General features: G+C 36.7%; 1 protein-coding gene across 5 annotated transcripts in view; it reads right to left on the reverse strand.

Annotated features, from left to right (window-relative positions):
- Nucleotides 1–1,059: 1,059 nt before the first annotated feature.
- GYPA (glycophorin A (MNS blood group)) overlaps nt 1,060–26,055 on the reverse strand; it is a 30,170-nt gene continuing 5,174 nt past the window's right edge. The window contains exons 2-8 of one of the 5 annotated variants that reach the window (XM_054554514.2): nt 14,241–14,323; nt 11,379–11,477; nt 10,587–10,682; nt 9,617–9,655; nt 7,744–7,829; nt 5,576–5,654; nt 2,140–2,278 (exon numbers count right to left, since the gene is read on the reverse strand). In XM_054554514.2, the coding sequence (XP_054410489.1) occupies nt 2,262–2,278; nt 5,576–5,654; nt 7,744–7,829; nt 9,617–9,655; nt 10,587–10,682; nt 11,379–11,477; nt 14,241–14,265 (441 nt within the window). In that variant the 5' untranslated portion in view covers nt 14,266–14,323 and the 3' untranslated portion in view covers nt 2,140–2,261. Of the gene's footprint in view, nt 2,279–5,575; nt 5,655–7,743; nt 7,830–9,616; nt 9,656–10,586; nt 10,683–11,378; nt 11,478–14,240; nt 14,324–19,104; nt 19,217–20,948; nt 21,006–26,055 lie in introns of those variants that run through there. The other 4 variants (XM_054554516.2, XM_054554513.2, XM_009240345.4 and 1 more) reach the window with 4 other exon arrangements.

Genomic DNA, 26,055 nt, shown 5'->3' on the forward strand with positions numbered 1-26,055 from the left:
AAAAGGTCATTCTTTCTTCACAATGCCTCTCAGCCTTCTCCATTCATTTTTTCCCTCATTTAGACCTTTTGCTCACAATTACACAAGCAAACACCCAGGGCTGAGGAGTACAATTCCATAATCAGCATCGCCAAACCTTCCCATCCCAGCCCCAATTTCAAGAAATCCAACATAAGCCATCCATGGGGTCATGATATCTTCACAGGAAAGATTTCTTTATTACAATATTTTGCTGATTTAATTATAAAAATACAAGGGAAATGGTCATTTCTTCCCCCACGAATATTAAATTTAACTATGAAAAATTCATTGCTGATTCAAATGTCACCTCTGGAACCTTTGTTGAAATTTAATTGCCATTGTAACAGTGTCGGGAGGGGCCTTTAAGGTCATGATTAGGTCATGAGGGCTCCATTCTCATAAGTGGAATAATGCCTTATAGAGGGAATGGGCTTCTGATGAAAGGATGTGTTTGGCATCATTTCCTCTCTCTTCATCTTACGCTTTTGCTTGCCTTTCCGCTTTGTTATCATGCAGTAAGAAGGTTCTCATCAGATACAAGGCAGATGTCAGTGCCATGCCCTTGGCCTTCCCAGCCTCCAGAACTAGGAAGAAAATAAATTTCTTTTCTTTCTAAATTACCCAGTCTGTGGTATTCTGTTATAGCAGCAGAAAATTGATTAAGACATTCATATATAGAAGTACAGATAAATTGCTTGGAAAAGTTCAAGGAGGTTAAAGCAATTTGTACTTTAATTATTCACTAAATTCTGTACCTCTGGTTGAGATGGCACATTCACTCTGATCTCTTCCTGTCTTTGACTTGTAAATTACTTTAGCGAAAAGGTCAATCTCACCCTCTCTTGTTTCAACATGTTGCTTTTATTAAAAATGTAAATTTAAAATTACCTTGGCATTTGGGTCATTAATTGGATTAAATTAACCTAATAATGCTCTTAAAATTACTTTTAAAAAACATGTATCAACAGAAATGTTCCCTTCTTAGTCTCATTCTTTAAATAGTCAATTTAGTATAAAAACACTCTCTGAACATACAAGTAGGTTAAAATTTAGATTTTTTAATTTATTAAAAGGTAAATTTCAGTTGCCAGGCCTGAAAATATACAAAATACAAAAAATTTACTTTGTTATCACACGACAATAAAAAGTCATATAGATTTTTATTAGTTCAGAAATAAAGTATCACAGGAAGGTCTTTTTTGTTTTTTGTTTTTGCTTTTTAAGTTTCACTACAAATGAGTGACAGCTGTATAGTCATAGTCCTTAGTTTCTATATCTAGAAATTTCCTTTAAATGGTTTAAAGCAATTTCCAAAGTTTTATTAATAAGAGAAGCTGGGACTGGACAGATTAAAGAATTTAATTGAGAACATATAGTAACCTATTAAAATATTCACCACATGTCCAGTTTGCACATCTTGTTGAATTTAGAGTTGAGTTTCTGTTATAAAGGAAGGTCATAAGTTCTTTTCCTTCTCAGCATACTCTACTTATACGCATAACTCTTTCAGTGGAATGCAAGCTTCAGTGAGTGCTCTGACACAGTTCTACTGTTAGACAAATTATTTTAAACATGGCATTTATATATATGTAATATTTCATATTAATGGGAAAACCTTTTGTGTTGATTTGTGCATTAAATGATAAATGTGTGTGTTTTTGTGTGTGTGTGTGTATGGCATTTCTGAGCATAAGCTTTATTAGTGTGAACAAAATATAGTAATCATTCATGTAATATTTTATCTTGCCTGTTCAACAATGAAGGAAATGAATGATAGGACTTTAGTGTCCCCTTAATTTATTTAAAACAATGAAACCAGAGTCAAAAGTTTACAATAGGAAGAAAATCTAAACTTCATCTAGGTATTTCAAGCCTTTCATTTGACAGAACCATCATTATAATATAATAGAATAGGTTAAGTTAGTATTAAACAAACGTAGATGAATTCAACTAAAGTTTTGGATCAGAATTCTCAAACAATTCTAAAAATTATGCTAACACACAAAAGCAAGCATTCAAGGAAACATTTGTTCTTTATCTTGAAATATTAATGAGCAGAGATTTTTTCCCCATCATTGAGTCACTGGAACTCATTATAATGAAAATTGCATTCTGAAATTGTACAACTTAGGCAGGTATATAATTTACTGGAGTGTCCAGTCCACATGTTAATTTTTCACTTGACTGAAGTCTTATGTCTTCTTTGTGTTCTTTCCACATTTGGTTTGGTGAACAGATTCTCATTGATCAATTGTCTCTAGAAGGATTATAGTAAAAAAATACAAGACCGAAATATGAGACATAGTTATGTTTAAACACAACAGGAAATTAATGCACAGTATACGTTTTAGGGTTCTACATTCTTGCAGAGTTGTCCTTGAATGTAATTAGTAGGAAACGAAAGGACTGTCCTTACATATTAGCTCTATTCTAAAGTTTTGTGTAAAGAAAAATACAGAATTTCTTAGAATATCTATTCTAAAAGCGTTAGGTAAAGAATAAATATAATTGCTCTGCTCCTAGTTTCTACAGAGATAAGAAACTAACAGCCAAACTTGTATAGAGGCAAAATATAATGTGAAGCCAGTAAATGATAAGTTGAATCACATATGCATGTTAAAATTTAAGGCATGTTTCTAAGTCTGTCATGTCTTTTTTAGTAATGACTTTCTTTCCCCCCCCCTCAAGGAGAAGTCTGCACAAAAGCTTATGGCCAAGTTCCTCTCTGGTTCTAGGGTGTAAAAGAAGCGCACTGGGCTAGTTTTCTCCAGTAAACCCGATGCTCCACTTTTCCTGGTTGGAAGATTGAATTTATGTTGCTCCTAGAAACTGCGTGAAAGGGAGAGGGGAGCCCTTGCTCTTCCAGAAGCAGAGCTTTTCCAGTCTTCTTCTATTTGGGCACCACAGGAACTGTGCATCTCAAACATTCTCCTGTGGGAAATAGGCTGGTGGGTCACATGTGCATGCCACAGTGGGCAGCTGACTCAGATTCGCTTATTCTCATTTTTCACCAATCACAGATCATGTGCACTTTTAGAAGGTTAAAACAATTTATACTTTAATTACTCCTTAACATCATTAGTTCTTGTTGAGATGGTACTGTCATTTTAACCTCTTATGCCTTTGGCTTATAAACTAATTTAGAGCCATATTCTATAAAAGTAGGACTAAAGCATTTTAAATAATCTTTAATAATGTGTTTTCCTATGTTTTCTGTGAGGTGCAGTCAGAATTCATAACTTGTCTCGCTAACATACTAAGACGTTTAATAACTTCACTTGCACAAATGTGGGGAAATAAAGTGAGCCTAAAGTTTGGTTCTTCTGACTTTCCACTGCCATTACACACATATGAGACCTGAACAGAGAACCAAAGCAGCAATCCTGCTAATGTGGAAATGCATACAATTCTTTAAGTAAACACATTCTGTCTTCCATACTTTTACTCACTCAGGCTGCCCTTCTGCTAAAACTACCCTGCCCTAGGTAATATCTATCTGTCTTTTAAGGCTAATCCCAGGTGATTTCATCTCCAGAAGCCTTTGATACCTGTCTCAGTCTCTGGGACAAGTGGAGCTATTGCTTCCACTACTGTAGCACTTGTTCACTGCAATGACATTCTGTTTTTTCCATTAGTCTCTCAGCTTCTAAAGGACGAAGACTCATATTAGTATATCTAATGTGAGTGTGGTGCCTACCCCACTGTATGCATTTAGCAAATGTGTGTTGCACTTAATTGAATTAAACTACAAGGACATCTTAATGCATTGTGGTGTATTAAATTGTCCCAAACATTTGAGATGCTTAAGATTGTATGAAAAAAAATGGCACGGGAAACACTAAACAGTAAATTTGTCACTAGAATAGATAAGTAGCTAAAAGTGTATATAAATTTCAATTTGAAAAATAGGCTTTAGTTTGTAATTGCTCCATTTAAAAAACTGCATCAAGACTTTTTTGTGGAACAAGGCAAGATGCAGATAAAATGAATATTTTACAGATACTTGTTCCAGCTGCCAGTCCAATAACAAGATAACCTTAGTAAATGAAGTGAATCTGGCATATGACTCAAAAACTTCCCGTTGTTTCAAGTATCTGCAGATTGGATTTTATTGATCCTTTTAGCTGAGGATCATATCTATGCCATTCATTTCCACATAGCAGGAACGTCTTAGGATTATAAACTTATATAACAATTATTGTTAAGCTTTAAGAATTCACATGATAATGTGATGTGTCAAATCCTGTATATAACCTGTGTAGCTGTGATGGATCTTTAAAACTCTGTGTTCTGTGACTCTAAAGTCTAGAAAACCTAGACTGGTCCAGGTTAAAATTGAAATCCAGAAGCATACAAGACCTCTGATCTGTCATGATTTTTGAAAATTATGGGAGAAAAATTAATTGATTTTATAGAAGGCAGAATGAAATCTCTTTTGCTTGAGAAATAAAGCTCATTCCAGAGACTTGTTCTTAGTAACTATCTCCCAAAATAGATGTCATTTGGGTTTATGCTTCAGGCAAAGTTTAATAGGAACTATATGCTTTCTTAGTGAATTCATACCAGGGGCCACGGTGAAGAAAACAAATGCAATTGGCTAGGGATTTAGACAAACAGTAGAGGTAGCAGCCACTACTCAGCTCTTAGGAATTGGTCTCATGCTGGTATGAAGGTTCTCAGCATTTTGGGAGTTTACATTTTTCCCCAAAGGAATAGCAATACTTGATTTTTAAAACGTAACAATTTCCCACTTTTAAAGGTTGACAATAAATGTTCTTTTCAAAAAGCACTATGTGGTTTAATACTGTTCTGGATAAACAAAATATATCCATGGCCTTTCACATGTTTTATATCTGCTTAGCACCTGGGAGTGGAGATGAAAGCATGTGCCAGATGGCTTGCCAGTGTGCACAGGAGGTCATTTGGGAATGACACTATATTGATAACATGCTATATTGATGTAGCATTGATGTCAGTGCTATATTGATAACAGCTAATGGGCATGAGGACTTATGATGGCCACGAATGGTTTTAAATGCTTTACCGGTTGTAGCTCATTTAATTCTCATTAAACTCTGTGAGGTTGATACTATCATTATCCCCATATTAAAAGAGGTTTAGTAGCTTGCTCAGGGTCACACAGCTAATAGGTGTTGGAGCATGGATTCAAATCCAAGTCTGATTTCAGATCTGGGGCTATTACACTATGCTACACCATACTGACCATAGAGTCTCCTATACACATAACTTTGCAGTTTGGGAAATAAGAAGTACACTTGGTTTTCTTTTTTGCTTTTACTATTTGACTGAGTTTTTTTTAAAAAAACAAAAACAAAAATAAACAACAACAAAAAAACACTTTGTGTCCAAAGGAGAATCTCACTATGCTGCAGACAAACTTACATTTCTAAAAAGTCAAAGAGGTAGAATTAATGAAATAGAATAGAAATGACTCATAACTGGTTTCCTCCTCCCTCAAATCAGAAAGAAGTAAGTCACTGGTTTGTTTGTTTTTTCCTAAAAGGCAAAAGGAACTGCAAATATTAACACCAACCTGGATTTTCTATTTCAACAGAACTTAAAGGCACGTCTGTGTCAGGTGAGGGGAGAGGTTGCACATCAGATGGGCTTTGCTATGAAGAAATACCAGAAAATATTAATAACACAGTTTTCTAATCTTAAGACAGTAAGTAAAAAGTAAAATGCTTCAGCTTAAAAATATTTTTTTCTAAAATTTTATTTTCTTTTGGTTGAAATCCCCTTTGCAGAGATTTTGTTATTGTTGTTGTTGTTACTAGTTACTAGTATAAGCATTGATTTAAACTTGTATTTGTGTTCCTTTATAGTATTTGGTATTTCAGTAGGAGATATATCACCGCAAACACTGATACTTACATATTTCCCTGCTGTAATAAATAGTGAAAGTGAAAATAAAAATAAAGTGTGTGATCTCTGCATCATGTTGACCAGGACAAAATTCATCCATATATATTTAGAAAATTCTCTGAACTTTGCCAACTAAATATTTCCTTGGCTTTTTCAGGTTTTAGAACATTGACTGAGAGAGAAGACAACCCACTTTGCCATATATGCCCATGTAAGAAGATGACTTTTCTCTTTTATACTCCAGGCAAGAAAAGTTATCTTATATTAAAGTCCTTACAAAATACCTCATACAAGAGTAGGCATTCTTAGTTACTTTTCTTTGATTAACAAAAAGTATTATTTAAGGAAGATATATTTACATGGAATAATGAAAATCAATTGTAGGATTGGATGATGGTAGAAGTTAATTGTTAGAAGCAGTTAAAAAAGAAAAGAGGCAAAGGAACTTAATGTAGATATTACTATCATTCTTCTTCTGATGGCCCCACAATTGCAGTGCTGTCACACCTCTCAGCCTTTTTAAAAGAATTATATAGTGGTTATGGTCTCAAAAATCACAAAGAGAGATTAAGAATAGAGGATGAATGAAAACACAACTGTACCAATCTCATGTGACTAAGTACTTCTGATCTAGGATTACAGAGACAGTGACAGCATCATAAATACACACACACATATTATGTCTTAAATATCGTGAATAGAAAGTGATAGCAAAAGTTATGCACTTCGATAAGCTGTGTTGTATGGACTTAAAAATAGCATTAGTGGGCTGGGCGTGGTGTCTCGTGCTTGTAATCCCAGCACTTTGGAGGCCAAGGCAGATGGATCACTTGAGGTCAGGAGTTTGAAACCAGCCTGGCCAACACAGCGAAACCCCATCTCTGCTATTAAAAAAATACAAAAATTAGTCAGGCATGGTGGCCTGCACCTGTAGGCCCAACTACTGCAGAGGCTGAAGCACAAGAATCACTTGAACCAGGGAGGCAGAGGCTGCAGTGAGCAGAGATTGTGCCACTTTGCACTCGAGCCTGGGTGACAGAGGGAAACCCTGTCTCAAAAAAAAAAAAAAATTAAAAAAAGCATTAATGATTCAAAAAAAATCACTGATGTTAAGAATTCATGGGTGGAAATTTGAAAAATCTGTTTCAGAATATGTGAGAATTAAGAAAGGCAAAAGTTTTATTGTGTTTATTTTTATTTATTTATTTATATATTTATTGAGACAGGGTCTCACTCTGTTGCCCAGGCTGGAGTGCAGTAGCATGATCACAGCTCACTGCAGCCTTGATTTCCCAGGCTCAAGCAATCCTCCCACTTCAGCCCCCTGAATAGCTGATACTACACATGTGCACCACCACGCCTTTCTAATTTTCATATTTTTTGTATAGACTAGGTTTCACCTTTTTGCTCAGGCTGGTCTCAAACTCCTGAGCTCAAGCAATCCTCCTGCCTTGGCCTCCCCCAAAGTTTTAAACATACGTAAATATATTATTTTAAATATTTTATACACTAATAGGGTAAATACTATAAGTAGAATCTTAATATTTCCTCAATATCCATCAAAATATGTGAAAGCAAGTTAGACAAAAACTTAGGGAGATCTTTCATGGGGAAAATGGGGGACAGATTTTTATTTAGAGGTTCCCTTTAATTGGGCAAATGCAAAAAAAAAAAATTCTGCTAAAGAAACACAGTGACTTCTATGTGTGCAGTTGAAAAAGATGGAATTTTATGCAGTTCTGTTTCTCTTTTGAGTTTAACTGAACTCAGAGGAATAAACCCTCCTAGAGCTGTTCACATTGGTATTTAGAGCCAAATTAAAAACTGAATTCTCACCTTTCTCAGTCGGCGAATACAGTAAGAAATTAAGAGGATCGTTCCAATAACACCAGCCATCACCCCAAAAACAATGAGTGTTATCACTACAGGAGATAAAGAGAGCAGCAAAATTATGAAAGTCTGAAATAAATGACCACATAGCAATTGAAAAATAAGACAGATAACATCAGCATACCATCACCTTGCCTTTTAATAGAAAGTACAATTAATATACTATTACGTATATTTTGTCTTTTTTAAAATTGTGTGCTTTACAGTAACCTTGTGGGAAACTGGGACTGTGAGTGATCAAGTCTTTTGTCCAAGGTCGTACAAATAGTTGATGACAGAACTAAGACCTGACGCTTCTGATTCCAGACCCAGCGTTCTTCACTAGTGTAACTGTAGATAAGAACTCAGTGGACATTCTACTTAAATATGGGGAAAAAACCACAAATTCTCTCATAGTTTGGAAGTTATGAGAGAAAATAATGTCTTAACGTATAAAAGAGCATTGAACAGATCATAGAATCATAATTTTGGAAAGAAACTGGTATAAACAGTTTACAAATGAAGAAAAGAAGCTGAATAAGGTTAACTTAGCCTTGGTCAGACAACTAGTGAAAAGTAGAATTATAACTATAATGCAGGTCATCTATAGTCTAAGCTTTATTCCTTCCACAGTATTCTTATGCATAGTCTCCAATATAGTCACTAAAAATGCTTTTTAAGTCTTTTACATGTTGGGAATGAAACAATTGAAATCAATTAAGTAAGAGATATTTCCATATTTAGAGCATATTTGTAGTGCTTCCAGATGAAGTAAATAGAATGCAAGGCTAGACATAAAGGTAAAATGGCTCATTTATTTGCCTAATTAATATTTAAAAGTCCTATTATTGATAAAAAGTAGAAGTAGCATTTCCTCTTGCTGGTGTTGCCCAGGCTTCTTGACCACTTAGCCTGAATGTATGTGATAGTGATGAAGTTCTATGATGTGCTTTTTACCCTGTGAGCCGTGGACACAGCCAAGTGTGAAGGGAGGGTTAGAATGCAGAATAGCAAATGAGCACACACAGTGATATTCAAGTGAGGGGAAGGGATGTCCCTTCAGCAGAGGTTGTCAAGATGGTCCCTAAGTGGTTGCATTGGGCCAAAAATGAATCAAGGCTGAGATTTACCCTTGAAATACAGTACCAGTTAATTAGATGATTTTAAATGCCTTGCTTTCTACATGAGGGAAGAGGGAAGTTCATTTGTTTTATAAGCTCTTATGAGGCTTTTTTCAAGTACTCGGTGTTGGTTAGAAAGATAAAACATCTAACTTAAGAGAAAAACTATTACCAAATTATGTATTTCTATTTCCAAAATGTTTTTATTTATTTTTATTTACTTATGTATTTGTTTTTGAGACAGGGTCTTACCAAGGCTAGAGTACAGTGGCACAGTCATAGCTCACTGCAGCCTCAAACTCCCAGGCTCAGCCAATCGATCCGATCCTCCCACCTCATCCAGCCTCCCAAGTAGCTGAGACTACAGGTGCGTGCCCCATCCCAGCTAATTTTTGTATTTTTTGTAGAGATGGATTTCACCATATTGCCCAGGCTGTTCTCAAATTCCTGGGCTCAAGTGATTAGCCAGGCTCAGCCTCCCAAAGTTCTGGGATTATAGGCATGAGCCACTGACCCTGGCCCCCAAAATATTTTTAAAAATAAGAAATGCCTATTTTAATTTTAAAAAGAATATTTTCTTTGCCTGTACAATTTCGTGTGAATAAAGTTAACAACATATGCTCTTCTGTTTTAAGACTGACACATTTTCTTAGGCATTTGAAACAAGCAATGGATAGTTTAAAATGGAATGACTTTATCTTTGTCCAATATTAACATACCTGGTTCAGAGAAACGATGGACAAGTTGTCCCCTTTCTCCTATAAAGCAAAATTTCAATGTAAGTCCAAATAAGACATGTGCAAAGAAAAAAATCATTTTGGAATCAAACTGTTCTGTGGGTTTCCTTTTCTTAATCATATTTTGAGAGTTGTTGGTCAACTTTGAACATCAAGCTAGTAAAATTTATGAGGTAATGTGTCCGTCTTACCGTTAGTAATTTCAGTATCTACTTTTAATGACCCAACAAGTATTCACGGATGAGAAATAAGCAAATTGTCTCATAATTGAGGGGAAAGGAATGAGCAAGTATTGGAAGAATCACTTATTGATTTCCACAAGAAGAGATGCATTTTTAAAAAATGTAAAAATAATGAGAAGAAAGGAGGCATATGGAGCCATTACTCCACACAGATGTCAGTCCCATGCAAAGAGGGGTCATGTGGCTATCAATTTTCCAGATTTATGCCACAGCCACTGTCTGAATCTAAACTGTTACTGTGTCTCATTTGAGCTTTTGCCAATAGTCTCTCTGGATTCTTTGTCAGTAGCAATTGATAGTATGGTTGCCTTATTGTTCCATCTGTGCTAACCTTCCCTCTCAGTCCACAGCTTACTTTTGTCTCTGTCTCCACTTGCCATTTTATGTCATGAAGCTCTCTTACTACCAAAGCCACACAATTTTCTAGAGTTTAATTATTACAAATTACTTAGTATATACCTATGTTGTTTGATGATTAAGGATTCAGGTATATTTTTTCATTCTTTAGGTTTTACATACAAAGGTTAATTGGGGCTTGCCTTCTCTTTCTTGGTCACAGTTAATAGTTGTGGGTGCTATATGGGCTTTGGAGTAAAACAGATGGGTTTTCTGTCATGAAAGTTTGAGAACTGTCATGAGTTACAGCTCGTGTAAATAGAGTTCAATCACAACAATGACTCCAGAGCAACTACTTAAAACTAAGAACATACCGTTTTCCTCTTCTGGAGAGTGAATGGTTATAACAGAAATTTCTGAAACTTCATGAGCACTAGGAGTGGCTGGATATGTGTCCTGTTTGTGCTTGTCTGCATATAAGAGAAGTTGAGAAAGGGATCAAGAATGAGGTGACTGCGTGGACATAAAGCATATCATGAAAGAAAAATTCTCCCACATCCCTCCCAGCAGCAGCTCCAGAATTTCTTCTTCTCCCCTGAAAACTAACAAGAGAGACTGCCACCAGATTACTCTTATCTCAGCACCCAGCTTTGCTTATTGTTTATCAGTCACTGAGAATGTCTGAGGCTCTGAGCTAATAACTTTTAGATACATCTTATTTAGCCTTTAGAGAAATGCTGTGAGATAAGTACTGTGTTATTGGCCCCATTTTAAAATTAATGGGATAGAAACCCTGCAGGGCAACTCACCATGGGTCAGCAGCTGGGATAGAGCTGAGCCCGGGTCTGAGCTGAACTCAGTTTGCCCACAGACCCTCCACACCACCACACTATTAGGTCCCCTTTATCTGGCCCACTATTTCATGGTCACGTGCATCATTTCTGTGCTTTGCCACATTATTTTAGTTTCTTTAACTCACAGTATTATTTCTGTGAGATATTTCAGAGGCAAGAATTCCTCTGTAGTAGGAGTTGTGTCTACTTAGTAGGCTGTGTCTACTTAGCTCGCATTTCTCAGTTTCTCTGCGGTGACAGGTCCCCTAAAATAGGGTTGCATCACAAAAATGATTTCGGAGCCACAATTTAAAAATAAAAATGAAAACAAACCATTTGTCTGTGGTGTGATGTAACTCTTTGTGACCGAAGAAGAGATTGAAGTGTGCATTACCTCACCGGTGGTATTTGATGCTGGTATGCTCACAATTTCTGTATAAAATAGAAGTCGAGAAAGGGATTAAGAATGAGGTGACCGAGCGGACCATAAAGCATATCGCAAAAGACAAATTTCTCTCACATCCCTCCAGTCCCTGAGCTAAGTGCTTTTGTATATACCTTACATAATCTTTAGAGAATTGCTATGTGGTAATTATTGTATTATTGGCCTTATTTTAAAATTAAGGGGCCAGAAGCCCCTCCAGAATTTCTGCATAGCAGAGGTTTACAGATAAAGTGTGCCTTGGTTTTCTCATCTGTACAATAATAATACTTGCCTCAAAATGTCATTGTGAGAACGAAATTAGTTTAAATATGTGTGTGTATGTGGTATGTGTGTGTATGTGATGTGGATGTGATGTGTATGCGTTAGTATAGTACTTGGCACATAAAGAACATTACATATATGTTGGGTAGTATTGTTATTATGCCTATAAAGGGGTAACTTGAAGTTGCATTTGGGAAACTGTCTATGCTAAGAAAGGTGGAAGGACGTAATAATTATATAGAACAAAAGTTCTGTCCCATATCTCAGTGTCTCCATCTGCTAGGGACAATCTTACTTCTTCAATAAAAATGGAAACAATAATAAAACACTATTACATTGCGTGAACCCAGGAGGCAGAGCTTGCGGTGAGCCAAGATCATGCCACTGCACTCCAGCCTGGGCGACAGAGTGAGACTCTGTCTCAAAAAAACCATGCACGCAAACATGAAATCAGAATGTAGACTCAAATATATCCTTTTAAAATCTCATTAAATAAATTGTGAATTATTTTTGTAATTAAACGCTTTTTATTCTTAAATGCAATATATTTCAAATTTATAAGTTATTTTATAAAATTTTATAAATTAAATTCTTTAAATTACAAAAGTAATATAGATTCAATAAAGAAAATTTGGGAACTACAAGAAAGCACAAAGAATAATATAAAATTCATCTACAGTCAGCCTACGCAAGGTTGAACATTTGACACATTTTGAAATATAGCCATCTGAACTTTTAGTTGTTATATCTAAATATGGGATCATGGTGTTTAAATATATATGAATATGTATATAATGTTTACAAGTCTGACTTTCTACTTTGTATGCCACAGATATCCCTATGGTGTCAAATATTCTTCTATGAGAAGATTTTTATGACTGCAAAGTATTCCATTATATGAATGTTCTGTGGTTTATATTTCAATCTCCTATTCTGTGCATTCATGTGTTTTTCACTCTTCTGAGAGTTATAAATCATTATGGTAAACGTCAGTACCCTGAACTCTGTAGATGTACCTTTGCTCATCTCTTTGAGACATTCAAATGAGGGGAATGGCACCCAAGTGCAATGGAGTGGAGGTGGAAGGACTTCTTCTCAGAAGCAGCCAACTTGGCCCCTCAGCTGAATGCTCAAAGTTTCCTGGAGAACCCGCAAATAACAGAAAACATCTTCTCTGACACCTTTCATTAGTCTACCCAAGTGAAGACTTCTAAAACCTTCCTCTATTTATCAGCTGATAGATAATCAGTTTACCTCCAAATCATGGAGAAGACATGATCTATTGTTCCTAAACTGTCTATGTTTTCTCTTCTCTTTTAAGTTCTTTTCTGGCCTTGCTCTTTAACTTGGCTTGCCACCTGATTCCATCATGTGTGTATAAACGATTGCCTTATGAATTCACTAAATAGCATGCAAAACAATTACTGAATGTTTCTAAGTTGTTCAGCACTCAGATATAACGGCTTTTAAGATAATAGAAAAACCAATGCTTTTAAACAGTAACCTGGTGATAGGGATTTTGAAGTTCAACAAATATTAAGATTAAAATTACAGAAAGAAACATCTTTATGAGTCAACTAAAGTATGTAAAAATTATTTACAAAGATAACTAATGAACAAAAATAATCCATCTCTCTTAATAAATGTTAGATATGAGCTTCGGCTTATTTCTAGATAATGGAATATGGACCATCTATTGTATTTTTGAAAAGGCATACAATCTGAGTAAAATAGGTTTAGCTATGAAAGTGTTATGAAAATAGCTAGTAAAATAACAAGCCAAAAAAAATCAAAAGTGTTAATGGCCAGAAGCGTTAAATGGGCATGTAACAATAAACTTGAGATCAGCCTTTGGCTCAGCTACATGGGAATACAACTGGAAGAGGCAGCCAGAGCTCTCATCCTTCACTCAGGTGTGCTCGTCACTTCCATTTCTAACTTTCATCCTCTCCACGCTTCTCCCTTTAATCCTCCACTCCTTCTTTATACCTATAAGTTTAGTGTAATCCACTTACATTTAGGGTGCACATTTCTTATCCCTGTGGATACCAAATGGGCTCTTCTGAAACATAAAACTTGTTCCTAGGACTTCAATATCCCATTATTTTGAATCTTCTCAGCATGAGAATAGTGCTTTGTTCATCAAAGATGTTAAATGAAATGCTAATTGTTATAAATGCTTGGACAAATTCTTATGGAGAAAGAATTAGGTGAATGGTATGGTTTGGATCTGTGTCATCATCCAAATCTCATGTGGAAATGTAATCCCCAATGTTGGAGGTGGGGCCCGGTGGGAGGTAATTGAATCATGGGGCTGGTTTCTCATTGCTTAACACCATCCCCCTTGATGCTGTCGGGGAGATAGTGATTTCTCATAAGATCTGGTTGTTTAAAAGTGTGTGGCACCTCCCCACTCTCTCTTGCTCTTGCTCCAGTGCTCTCTCTCCCCACTCTCTCTCTTGCTCTTGTTCCAACCATGTAAGACATACCTACTTTCCCTTCGTCTTTTGCCATGATTGTTTCCTGAGCCTCCCCAGAAGCAGAAGCAGAAGCACTATGCTTCTTGTATAGCCTGCAGAACCATGAGGCAATTAAACCTCTTTTCTTTATGAATTACCCAGTCTCAGTTATTTCTTTATAGCAGTGTGAGAACAAATGGGTTTTCAGATTGCATCTGAATGTGAACATAATAATTTAAATAATTAATAAATTTAATTTATTATTAATTATAACTTAATTAATTATAATAAATTAATCTATAATTAATACATTTAATTTAATTAATAAGATTGTTTAATAAATTAAACCAAATGACAAAATAGAACATGCAGAATGAATGCAAGCATCTGGAAAAATAAGCATCATTTTAAGACCAATGAAATATTTTCAACATTTGAATAGCAAGCATACTTTTGCTAACATAAGAAAAAAAAACAAGAAGTAAAAAATAAAAATACACAAAATATAGTCTGAAAATGCCATCTAGTAGTTTTGACTATGAGTACAAATATACATATTCCTCCAAGTTTCCTAACTGTTCAGCAGGATGTTAGGGACTACCTGAGTCAGAATTCCAGGGGTTCAGGTAGAGAGGTGTTTTCAGTCTATGGGAGGGTGCTGCAATTTTCTTTGTGAACACCTGCAAGACTCTGCATGGTCCAGTCCTGCTTGCCTCGCATCTTCACTGCTTCACCCTTCCCTTCCCTCTTGGGGCTCCAGCCATTCTGCACATCTCTTCGCTCTATGACTGCACCATACCTTTTCCATGTCCTAAATCTTGTGCCAGCTCCTCCCTTTGTCTGAAATATTTCCCTCCCTATCTTTGCCTAACTACTGGCTTTTCAAGTCTCAGTTCAATGCCACTTCCTTTGGGAGGTCTTCGCTGGCCTCTCTAATAAGATTTAGACTAAAAGCTCTCTGAAGTCCCTGGTGCTTAACATGGTGTTTTAAAACCTTATGATTATTTAGAATCCAGATATGCATTCCTTAGGCCTTGATGTTTACTGGGGGCCTTGGGTGTTTATTAATTTGTTCAATTATTTACAAAAGGTTTTTTTTGGGGTGGGTGGTATAGGCTGTGGGCTATGTACTAGAAATATAAGGATAAATAATACATGGCCTTTCCTTTCAGGGTAATTCCAGTACAGTAAGAGCGACAATTATTAATCTAAGTATAATAAGTATTTTAGGATGGTGGTGGAAGTGGGGACACAAAGGAGACAGTGGTCAATTCTACTTGGAGAGGTAGAAAGACCTCATGGAGGTGTTTTTGAATTTATCTTGAAAGAAGTCTAGGATTTTACCAGGCAGGCTGTGTGGTACCAGCAATGCCTTGGAATTTGAGACATCATTGCAAGGTAGAGAAACTGCAGGTTATCTATGTGGCTGTAGCACAAGGTGTGAGAAGGAGAGGAATAGAGAAATGGGTGAACAGCAAATGAGAGGCTGAAGAGGTGGTGAGGCACCAAATGTTGTGGGCCATGTTCTAGAATTTGGACTTTATCTTTAAGGCAGTGGAAAGACAATGAAGGGTTTGAAGCAGTTTTTTATTTAGGGAAAATCACTGTCAGTAGTATGGGGGATAACTTAGGGGAAAAAAATCACGCCGGAGCTTTGCAGTAGAGGGTCCCATCTTGTGTTCAAGAGTGGCCAAGATAAGCAGTCCCTTTGCAAACAAGCCACTTCTGCTCACAGAAGGTCCTTATCACTTCTTAACATTCCTTTGGTGGAGAAGGCCTATAGCCTGAGGCTCTAAAGGGAGCAGAAAATTACAGCAGGTTGTCAGAAGAATATGGCAAAGAACCAACAATGGGAGCTAACATCTCTTAAAATTGGCACTTTAATTATTTTAATTTTAAATGAAGTCAGAGGAGGTGAAAAGTATTTTAAATTTATAAGCAAATATATGTAACTTTTTTATAAAAATAAAAACATGCTTAGGGAGAGAGAGCTTATTTAGATAAGTTTTGAGCTTTATCAAAACAATTTTAACACTCTAGCAAATAGGTAGACTTCTTTCTTCTTCAGCAGCTACTCCTCACAGTAAAAGAGCACTTGGTGGAAATTTTGTTCTGAAGTCAAGGCTGAAACCCCAGAGATCAAACACTGTACTCAAGTTTACAAAGCTGGACTCAGACCCTAACACTGGCTTTAAAATTTGTCCTAAGTTAGACCATAATGCCTGTCTTTCCAGCTGGATCTACATGCCTCCACTCTGGCTTTTAACAAGGCTCTGAACTATTGTCAGAACTTGGGAATTTCTAACATTGAAGGTAACACATTGACACAATTTCCTCGATGTAAAATTGTATACACTTTATCCAAGTACCATCTGAGCATGTTATGTCCTATTTGTACCCTTACAAAAACTGATTGGTGGCCAAATTGATTTGAGACTGAAAGTTGCCACTTATGTTCTTAGAAATACTTGCTTTAATTCTCCAGAATCAGTTGCTCTGATACAACTTCTTATAGTCACCTAAGTCAACACAGTAAGAAAATAAACATATAAATGTCCTAAAGATAATTTGATAAAAATTGTTTTTTATATCATTTCCTCAACAATCTCATAATGGTAGCTGACCTATAAAATGACCTTTTTCATAGTTCATTTTTCTTCCATTTCTGGAAAAAAGATAGCATAAGCTTTTCAGTAGGAATTAATACCCATGCTTGCTTAGTGGTAAGAGGAAGGCACAGAGGGTTGTTATTGGAAGTCCATAGTTTACAAAACAGTGTCATCTTGAAGGAACAATAATTCCCATAAAAATGCGTTTTCATATTTTCTAGTATTAATTAACTTTTAAATAATTTGTTAGTTATTCCAGAGTAGAATCACATGGGGGCAATTTAAAGAATTTCATCAATAGCTTCAAATTAAATAAACCAGCATCTGGTTGAAAAAACAAAATCACTTACCTGGAAGGAGAAACAAAAGAAACATCCTCAAATGCTAAAGCTTCATTCAAAATTCAAGGTAAGGAAACCAAATTTCCACAATATGATCCCTTAAAATCACCAAGAATGTTCAAAACTACATTTGATAGCAACAGCTCATACAACTACTTGGCTCTCCTAGATTCCTAAGACCCTAACCAGCTAATAGACATCTGTGGACATATTCAATTCTGCAAAGCTGCAAAATATCTGTGAGAAGATGGTTTTTGAATAGAACTTTTTACTATAGCTATATACTATTTAGTTCAGTAAACTGGGTAGAAAGCATTTAAGCAAACTCGTAACCATTGAACAACAAACTTTAGTTTGCCAAAACTGCTTAGGGACTGGATTAAGGGAAGGCTCTCCTGTTATTTTTATCTCTTTGCCTTTGGAGCTCTCAGCTTTCTGTAGCTAAATTAGCTTTCAAAAATCTACTTGTGTCATTCCTAGATTAAAGGTCAGTTTAAGTATTGTCCTGTTGAATTCAGAAGGTACATTTAAGCTAGAAAACCACTTGCAGCACATCTAATCCAAATTGCTGACTTTACAGATAGACATTCGGTCTCATAAAAATTAAATGACTAGCTCAGATTAGCATATCTGGTAAGGAGCAGAACTGAGACTTAATTCTGCTGAACCCCAATATTGTTCTCACCTTCCAGATCTCGCTGCCTGGTTGAGATCTTGTCAGCAAGATTTCTCTAATGTTTTAGTACATTAGTCAGCAAGCATTGGGGCATATTGTACATACAAAAAAGGACAACTAAATTCCTGAGCTCCCTGGACATCCTAAAAGCTAGAATTTTAATAAAAACCATGTAGTCTTCATTTTGATGATTTTTTTCCACACTAATTTATTGTATTACTTAGATTATATCTCTTACCCCTCAGTGTCCTTATACTATAGCCACTACGAGAAATTATGTTTTGCTCTAGCAATACTGAGATGAGAGTCAGTTTCTTAATCCCTTCAAGTCTTCTGACAGGAGCACATCCAGTCTATACCTGAAAAATTTCACCTCTCTCTCCAAGTGAAGTATATCTACCTTGTGGTGTTAGGAAAGATGTGTCTAGCATCTGACTACCCAGGAATAGGCAGACCTTGCGCCAACACTGCACATTTTCTTAGCTGCATGGACCTCTGAAAAACATACTCTCAAGACCTTACCCCATGACTACTTGCAAATGAATCACTGGATGAACCCTGAAGGATGGGCAGAATTTTAGGTGAAGATGCAGAGGAGGAGGGATAAAGAAATAGCATGGGCTAACATATGGAGAAAGGGGAGTATAACATGCATTGATGTGGAGGCTTAGGGCACCTAGCAGGCAAGTGTTGGCAAATCTCTCAGATTGATAAGAGTTTAATGTTTAAGTGGCAAATTAGTGCAAAATAAAATATAAAAGTATGTTTTGTCGTATTAGTGAGGCCTCAAACTCCTACTTTAAAATGTTTTTCAGTTTTCAGGCACTGAAATGGCATTTGCTGTGCTACTTAGTACAAAGTAAATCTGTGTGACCTGAATTGAATTGTATAATTTAGGTTTGAGAAGGGTGGAATGAATTGGTATACTTTCTAGAAAATGAAATATTCAAAATTTGTGTTTGGATCATCTCACAGCTTATACTTGTATAACATTGGATGTGTTCCAGAACATTTCACCTCTCTTGTCTTTTATCCCCATGTGTTGGGGGAGAGAGCATGGACTTCTGCCACTGTTCCCATTGTACTAAGGAGGTGGGGTGACTTGGGGGCCCAAGACATGTTAGGATAACAAATGGAAATAGCCAGCCTCCTAGCTCTCTGCTATATGCTTTATCTACCAGACCACTCAGCTTTCCCAAATAATTCACATTTCTAACCTGGAATGCTATTAGAAACAATAAAAATAAAATGTGATATTGTATAAGTACCCTTCAGTTTTGCTGTGTGCCAAAACTTCCAGTGGCTGAGCTCTTGTCAAGATGTGATAAAGTCAGTTCATGCAGCAGCTGGTTTGAGTTTTGGTTCGCTCCTGACTTGCAGCTGAAAGAAGCCTTATCTTGCATAAGCAAACTCTTACAAGGACACGCCCTTCATATGAAATGCCTTAAATAGTTTCCAAGTCTGAAAACTAAATTTTCTAAATGCTACAGTTTTTTGGCATTGCAAAGACCATGAAAACTGCTTGATAAATGCATCTGTGGAAGTTATGCTCAGCTAATTTGTGGTAAAACTGGGACAAAAACTCATATCCATTGACTTCCAACTCAATGCCTTTTCTGCCAGATCTCATTGTCTTGGACAGAATTCACATATAAATGGGAATCTTGCCTGTGCTAAAAGATGTTTGAAGAAGACTGTTCCCATGAAGCAATATTTTAAGGGAACAATTTTGTTTTGCTCTTGAACCAAAGTATTGGCAAGTTCAATCTTGGTCAAGTTGTGATAATATAGTTAGATACCCATACTGTCTGTGGCCATTCATTTTTCTTTTCTGGAAGATTTTTATTAAGCCAAAGCAGCCAACTACAATTTAGAAAAATTGAACTTAAGGATAAAGTGCTTTGTGTGATAGCATCTGAGCCTACTGTTTTGGATAGCCTATTCTCAATACTTTTTATCTGAGCTCTTCAGCCAATGGTTCTGCAGAAAAGCATGGCCTATTAACTGGTGCAGTTAGTGTGCTAGATGCCAAATGGAATGAGCCAGTTTCTGCTCATCTTCAGACTGGCGTGCTTTGGCAGTCCCCATACAGCTAATTGGTCACACTTCTTCCTTTCCTAACTTGGTAGAGAAGGGTGCTTTATCTATTCTATCTCGAAGGTGTTCTGGCCTAGGAGGACTGCAGCTTCCCTTCAGGAAGCCTGAACTTTTTAGCCTGGCTCTGTACTATCCAGCTTCTGGTCATCCACACTGTCCCAAACCATTGCTGAGACAGCAGAGGTGGAGAAAAAAATTGGTCACTCTGTCATTCCAGCCAGTGCACATTCTTCAGCCTGGACAGATGGAAATCAAGACGAATTTCTGTCCACTGTCCCAGTGGGAAAGGAGAGCAGAGTTCTATTCCTGGCTTTGCCACCAAATGGTTGGGGGATATGTGCAAGTCTCTGAGATGATCTGAGCCTCAGTTTTCTGGCCTCTAAGATGACAGTAGTGGAACAGATGTCTCTCTTTTTAAACTTTAAAAAAAGTTTTGCTTTTTTCTTGAGTTAGGGTCTCACCATATTGCCCATACTAGCCTCAAACTCCCAGGCTCAAGCAATTCTGCCTCATTCTGCTGAGCAACTGGGACTATAGGTGCGCACCACCATGCCTGGCCTGGAATGGATGTCTTCTAAGATGCTTCACCATTCATGAATCATGGAAATCTGTATGTCTAAGATAATAATATTTGTAATTAATACTTACTGCACACTTACTTCATTCCACACATCTCTCTAACCATTTTTAAAACAACTAGCTGAGACCCTATTGTCATATATTAATTATTCTTTGTGGAGGAGGAAAAAAAAAAAACTCAGAAACATTGCCTAACTTGCTTAATTTCACACAGCCACCAAGTGGCAGACCTGGATTTTGAATTCAGACCTATGTAACTACAGAACTGTCTGCCAATGTCTACTGTGATCTATGTAGCAGAAAGAGAATGAGAGAATCAAGTAAGTTGTCATTGAGAGATTAAATTCTCACCAAATTATAATGCAACCAACTCTCAAGCAAGCGTTCACTTCAACAAATCAGGGCTAAATGAAGAGATATAAAGATAATAATTCACCTTGTTCATAGCCTGAGGGTAGGAGTGTTGTACCTCTAACATAGCACATTGTAGGGTGACCTGCAGTGGCAAATCCACATTACGAAAGAGCAGATGGTTCTGGTTATTAACAGTTTGTTAACTTGAATCTTAATTTTTCCAGCCAAGCATATTCCAATCTGGTCACTCCTGCCTACTAAAGAATCCTCAGAACAAAAGGGGATTTCACATATTTTACCTGTGTCCGCTTTAGTCTAAGGTTTGGTATTTCTGTAGCTGAACTTCATACACATTAAATTTGGGCTTAAGGAAGTGGGCTGGATGAAAATAATTTCAACTGAAAACAAAAACTTTATCCCAAAGTTCTCACGCCACTGGTACTTCCTTTCACTGGTTGAACAATAAAAAATTGCAGAAATGAAACTAGTTTGTTCCCATCCTTGACCGCATGGTGGAATCATCTGTGATATCCAGGCATTGGATTCTGATGTGCGGCCAGCAGTGAGAACAACTGCTTCAGTTGGTAATATAGATTAATATACGTAAACTTCATCTTCCTGAGTTTCGAGGTCCATTCTTACATTTTCTATGGCTCTAGTGTCACCTTTATCTATAAAGTGAACAGCTACAGTATGGGATATTAGCCTGAACGACTTTAGAAATAACATCATTTGCCATCTTAAATGTTGGTGTTTCTTAGGGTTTTGTTTTAGAGCCACAGTCTCCCTCACTTCCTCCCAATTCGCATTTAATTTTACTTTAATCACTTTCCAAGGATAAGCTCATCAGTGTGTGAAACAGACAGAGTTGAACTGCTTGGTGGAAGCTGGCCTGAGTGTTTGGCCTGCAGCCTCACAACCTGTTCCCATCTCCACCTGGCAGCTTCAGAAAGCTCCACAGGAATTTAGATTGGAAATCTTTAGTCTAAAACTTAAGTTTTTCAAATTGTCTGTTGAGATCCCTTAGCACAAGTATTAGTAAACTTCCTATGTAAAGGGAGAGAGGGTAACTACTTTAGGATTTTTGGGCCATCTATTACAAATATTCAACTCTGTCACTGTGCAAAAGCAGCTACAGACAATATGTAAACCAAAGCATAAATAAATGAGTATGACTATGTTCCAATAATGATTTGTGGGCAGTAGAATTTGAATTTCATAGAATATTCACATATTATTATTATTATTTCGATTTTTTTCTTTCTTTCTTTCTTGTTTTTTTTTTTTTTTTTTGAGACGGAGGCTTGCTCTGTCACCCAGGCTGGAGTGCAGTGGCGCGATCTCGGCTCACTGCAAGCTCCGCCTCCTGGGTTCACTCCATTCTCCTGCCTCAGCCTCCCAAGTAGCTGGGACTACAGGTGCCCGCCACCAAGCCTGGCTAATTTTTTGTAGTTTTAGTAGAGATGGGGTTTCACTGTGTTAGCCAGGACGATCTCGACCTCCTGACCTCGTGATCCGCCCGCCTCAGCCTCCCAAAGTGATGGGATTACAGGCTTGAACCACTGCACCCGGCCTATTTTGATTTTTTTAAGCACTTAAAAAAGTAAAAATCATTCGTAACTTGTAAGGTATACAAAACTAGGGGGCCGGCCGTTCACAGGCTATAGTTTGCTTGGCCCCTGTATTAGCATAACTAGAATCTCTGGATGTGAAACCCAATCATCAGTGCTACATAGATCCTCTGAGAAAATTCCAACCTGCAGTCAAGATGGTGCATTCCTCTACTAATGGGCTATGAAATCAGTCCAGTGGGTTGTCACAGGCACTAAAAAATTAAGTTGTAGTCTAGGTGTGGTGGCTCATGCCTGTAACCCCAGTGCTTCGGGAGGCCAAGGCAGGAGGATTTCTTGAGGCCAGGAGCTCGAGACCAGCCTGGGCAACATAGCAAGACCCCATATTTACAAATTAAATAACAAAAAAATTAGTCAGGTGTGATTGAGCACACCTGAAGTCTCAGCTACTTGAGAGGCAGAAGCTGGAGAATCACTTGAATCCGGCAGTTCAAGACTGAAGTAAGCTATGACTGTGCTGTTGCAGTCCAGCTTAGGCCACAGAGCAAAATCTTGTCTCTAAAAAAAATTAAGTTCTATAAAATAGGAGAGAATATATCAAAGTACATCACACAGAATAAAGGAAGGTATTATTTTGTGGAATTTTGTGTCAGACAAATGTGTGTGTGAGTCTGCGTGCTGTGAGTTGTAGTGCATATTAACTATGTCTCAATAATACTTGATTATGTTTTGAGCCTGATGAACCTGGTTATACCCTATCTGAATACCTGGCTGCCAGATCAATAGCGTATGACATACCTGAAATGCACTCACGGCCTGCACAAGCCATTGACCAGTGGCTCATGCACACCTTTATCCAGCTTATCTAGCTCCAGAAAGCACTTAGACTTTCTATGTGTGCTGCACCACTAAAATGGGAATTCTGAGAGAGAATGCTTTCAAAAACATAAAGTTAGCTAATGGGACAATTACAAGTAGGCTATATACTTTAGAAACACATGAAACGATAAGGGCAAATAAAACACAGTATATATATCAAAAGAGCAGAAACAAGGAATCATATAATAAAATATGAAATAGGATAACAGAAATAAGATACTAAGTGTCAGTTGTGAATTAATGAATGCATATGGATTATGGTTTTGTATTAAAAGACAGAAACTTTTAGATTGAGTCAAAAGAGATAGGTTAGGACTGGTGCAATGGCTCATGCCTGTAATCCCAACACTTTGGGAGGCCGAGGCAGGTGAATTGCCTGAGCTCAGGAGTTGGAGACTAGCTTGGGCAACACGGTGAAACCCTGTCTTTACTAAAATACAAAAAATTAACTGGGCGTGGTGGTGTGTGCCTGTATTCTCAGCTACTCGGGAGGCTGAGGCAGGAGAATTGCTTGAACCCGGGAGGCAGAGGTTGCAGTGAGCCGAGATCGTGCCACTGCACTCCAGCCTGGGCGACAGAGCAAGACTCCATCTTCAAAATAAATAAATAAATAAATACATATAAAACTAAACAGGAATAACTGTATTAATCTTAGGCAAAGTAGAATTAAGAGCAAAGACATTACAAACAATGAAAAAGATTTACTTGTGTCATTAAGCAATATATTTCACAATGATTCTTAAGTAATTATGGACCATTATAGCCCAATAATATAGCAACGAGAAATATAAAGCAGAATAAGAAACTGGCAAAAATACAATACCATTGAGAAATTTTAAGTTTTCTCCAATTGTGATAGATCAAGAAAGTAAAAAACAAACACAGAAAGGATCTGAAATATATCTGTTTGCAATCACAAGCTATTGATTTATATGATTTTTTGCTAACGAATCAATGAGGACAGATTTTATTAGGCATTCCCACATTCCCATATGCTCATTTTGAAAGAACATTTCTGTATTTCCTGATAAAATGTTTTTGAGGTCTGAATCTAGCAGAATAGTTCAGGAAAGGGAGCAAGGGAAGAACTTTTGTGGTCTTTTTCCTAGCAAAATGCAGTATCAGTGCCATAATCTATATTCTCAGTTGCCTCAAATAGCTGTACTATTCATGTTTTATGTTTTGTATTTATTTCCTTCTATTTTGGTTTTTAAAAATATAATGATGACTGGGAAATAAGTGATAACATCAAAAGGAGGCCTCCAGAATTTAAAAACATTTTCTGTAGCCCATATAAAAAGGAGCAAAAGGCTAACATAACAGCCACACAGTTAGAGTTCCTTAGCTGCACCACATGAGGAAGACAGATCATCAACCTTCATTAAAGTCTTCAGCTTGGTGAAAGCACAAGCAGAACACTGAGTGACAATGTTGTCAGAGTAACGGAGCCAATCCTGGAACATCACTAGGTATGGTACAGGCAACATAACATATTCTCTAAGTGCACAGATTCTGCAGTGGAACTGCCTAGGCTCAAACTAATTCCTCTAGCAACTACCTGAGACCTTGCAAAATTTACTTAATCTCTATATTTTTGTTCCATCATTATACATGGGTTAGTCTCTATCTTATAGAGTTATTGAACAGATTAAGTTAAAACGCACATAATTTTTTTTTGCAAGAATGGAAAACCTAATCCTAAAATTTCAATGAAATTGTAAGGGATTTAAATAGCCAAAACAATCTTGAAGAAGAACAAAGTTTGGTGAATCACACTTCATGAATTCAAAACTTATAACCAAGTAACAGCAATAAAATCTGTGTGATTTTGCCCCAAGAACAGACATATTCTTAGGATAGAATTGAGACTCCATAAATAAACTCATATATCCATGGCCAATTAACTTTCAAGAAGGGTGTCAAGACCATTCAATTGGCAAAGGATAGTCTCTTCAACAAATGGTGCTGGGACAACTGCAAAATAATAAAGGTGGACTCTTATCATACAGAAAAATTAACTGATAATAAACCAAAGATCTAAATATAAGAGAAGAACTACAAAACTCTCAGAAGAAAACATAGGGAGAAATTTTTATGACTTTAAATTTGGCAATTATTTTTAGATATGATATCAAAAGCATAAGCAACAAAAGAAAAAAAATAAATTGGACTTGAAAATGAAAAACATTTGTGCATCAAAGGACATTATCATAAGTAAAAACAAAAATCTACAGAATGAAGGAAAATATTTGCAAATAGTATATCTGATAAGACTCTTTATCCAGAACATAGAAAGAACTCTTACAACTTAGCAACACAAAGACAAAAATAAATTTAAAAATGGGTGAAGGACTAGAACCAACATTTCTCCAAAGATATGCAAAATGCAGTTACCAACAACTACATGAGAAGATTCTCAGCATCATTAGTTATTAGGAAAATGCAAGAAACCACAGTGAAAAACCATTTCATAGCCTCTGAAATGGCTATAATTAAAAAAATGAAAAAGTACAATTTCTGGCAAGATTGTGGAGCAATTGGCACCTCATACACCCTGGTGAAAAGGTAAAAAGGTGTGCAGCTCCTGTGGAAAAGAGTTTAGCAGTTCCTTGGTAAGTTAAACATAAAATTACTATGACCCAGCCATTCTACCTCTATACATCTTTGAGTATTATAAGTGGGTTCAAACAAAACTAGTACAGGAACATTTATAGCAGCACTAGTCACAATAGCCAGAAG

Source organism: Pongo abelii, chromosome 3 (genome assembly GCF_028885655.2).
Source record: "Pongo abelii isolate AG06213 chromosome 3, NHGRI_mPonAbe1-v2.0_pri, whole genome shotgun sequence".
Classification (NCBI taxonomy): domain Eukaryota; kingdom Metazoa; phylum Chordata; class Mammalia; order Primates; family Hominidae; genus Pongo; species Pongo abelii.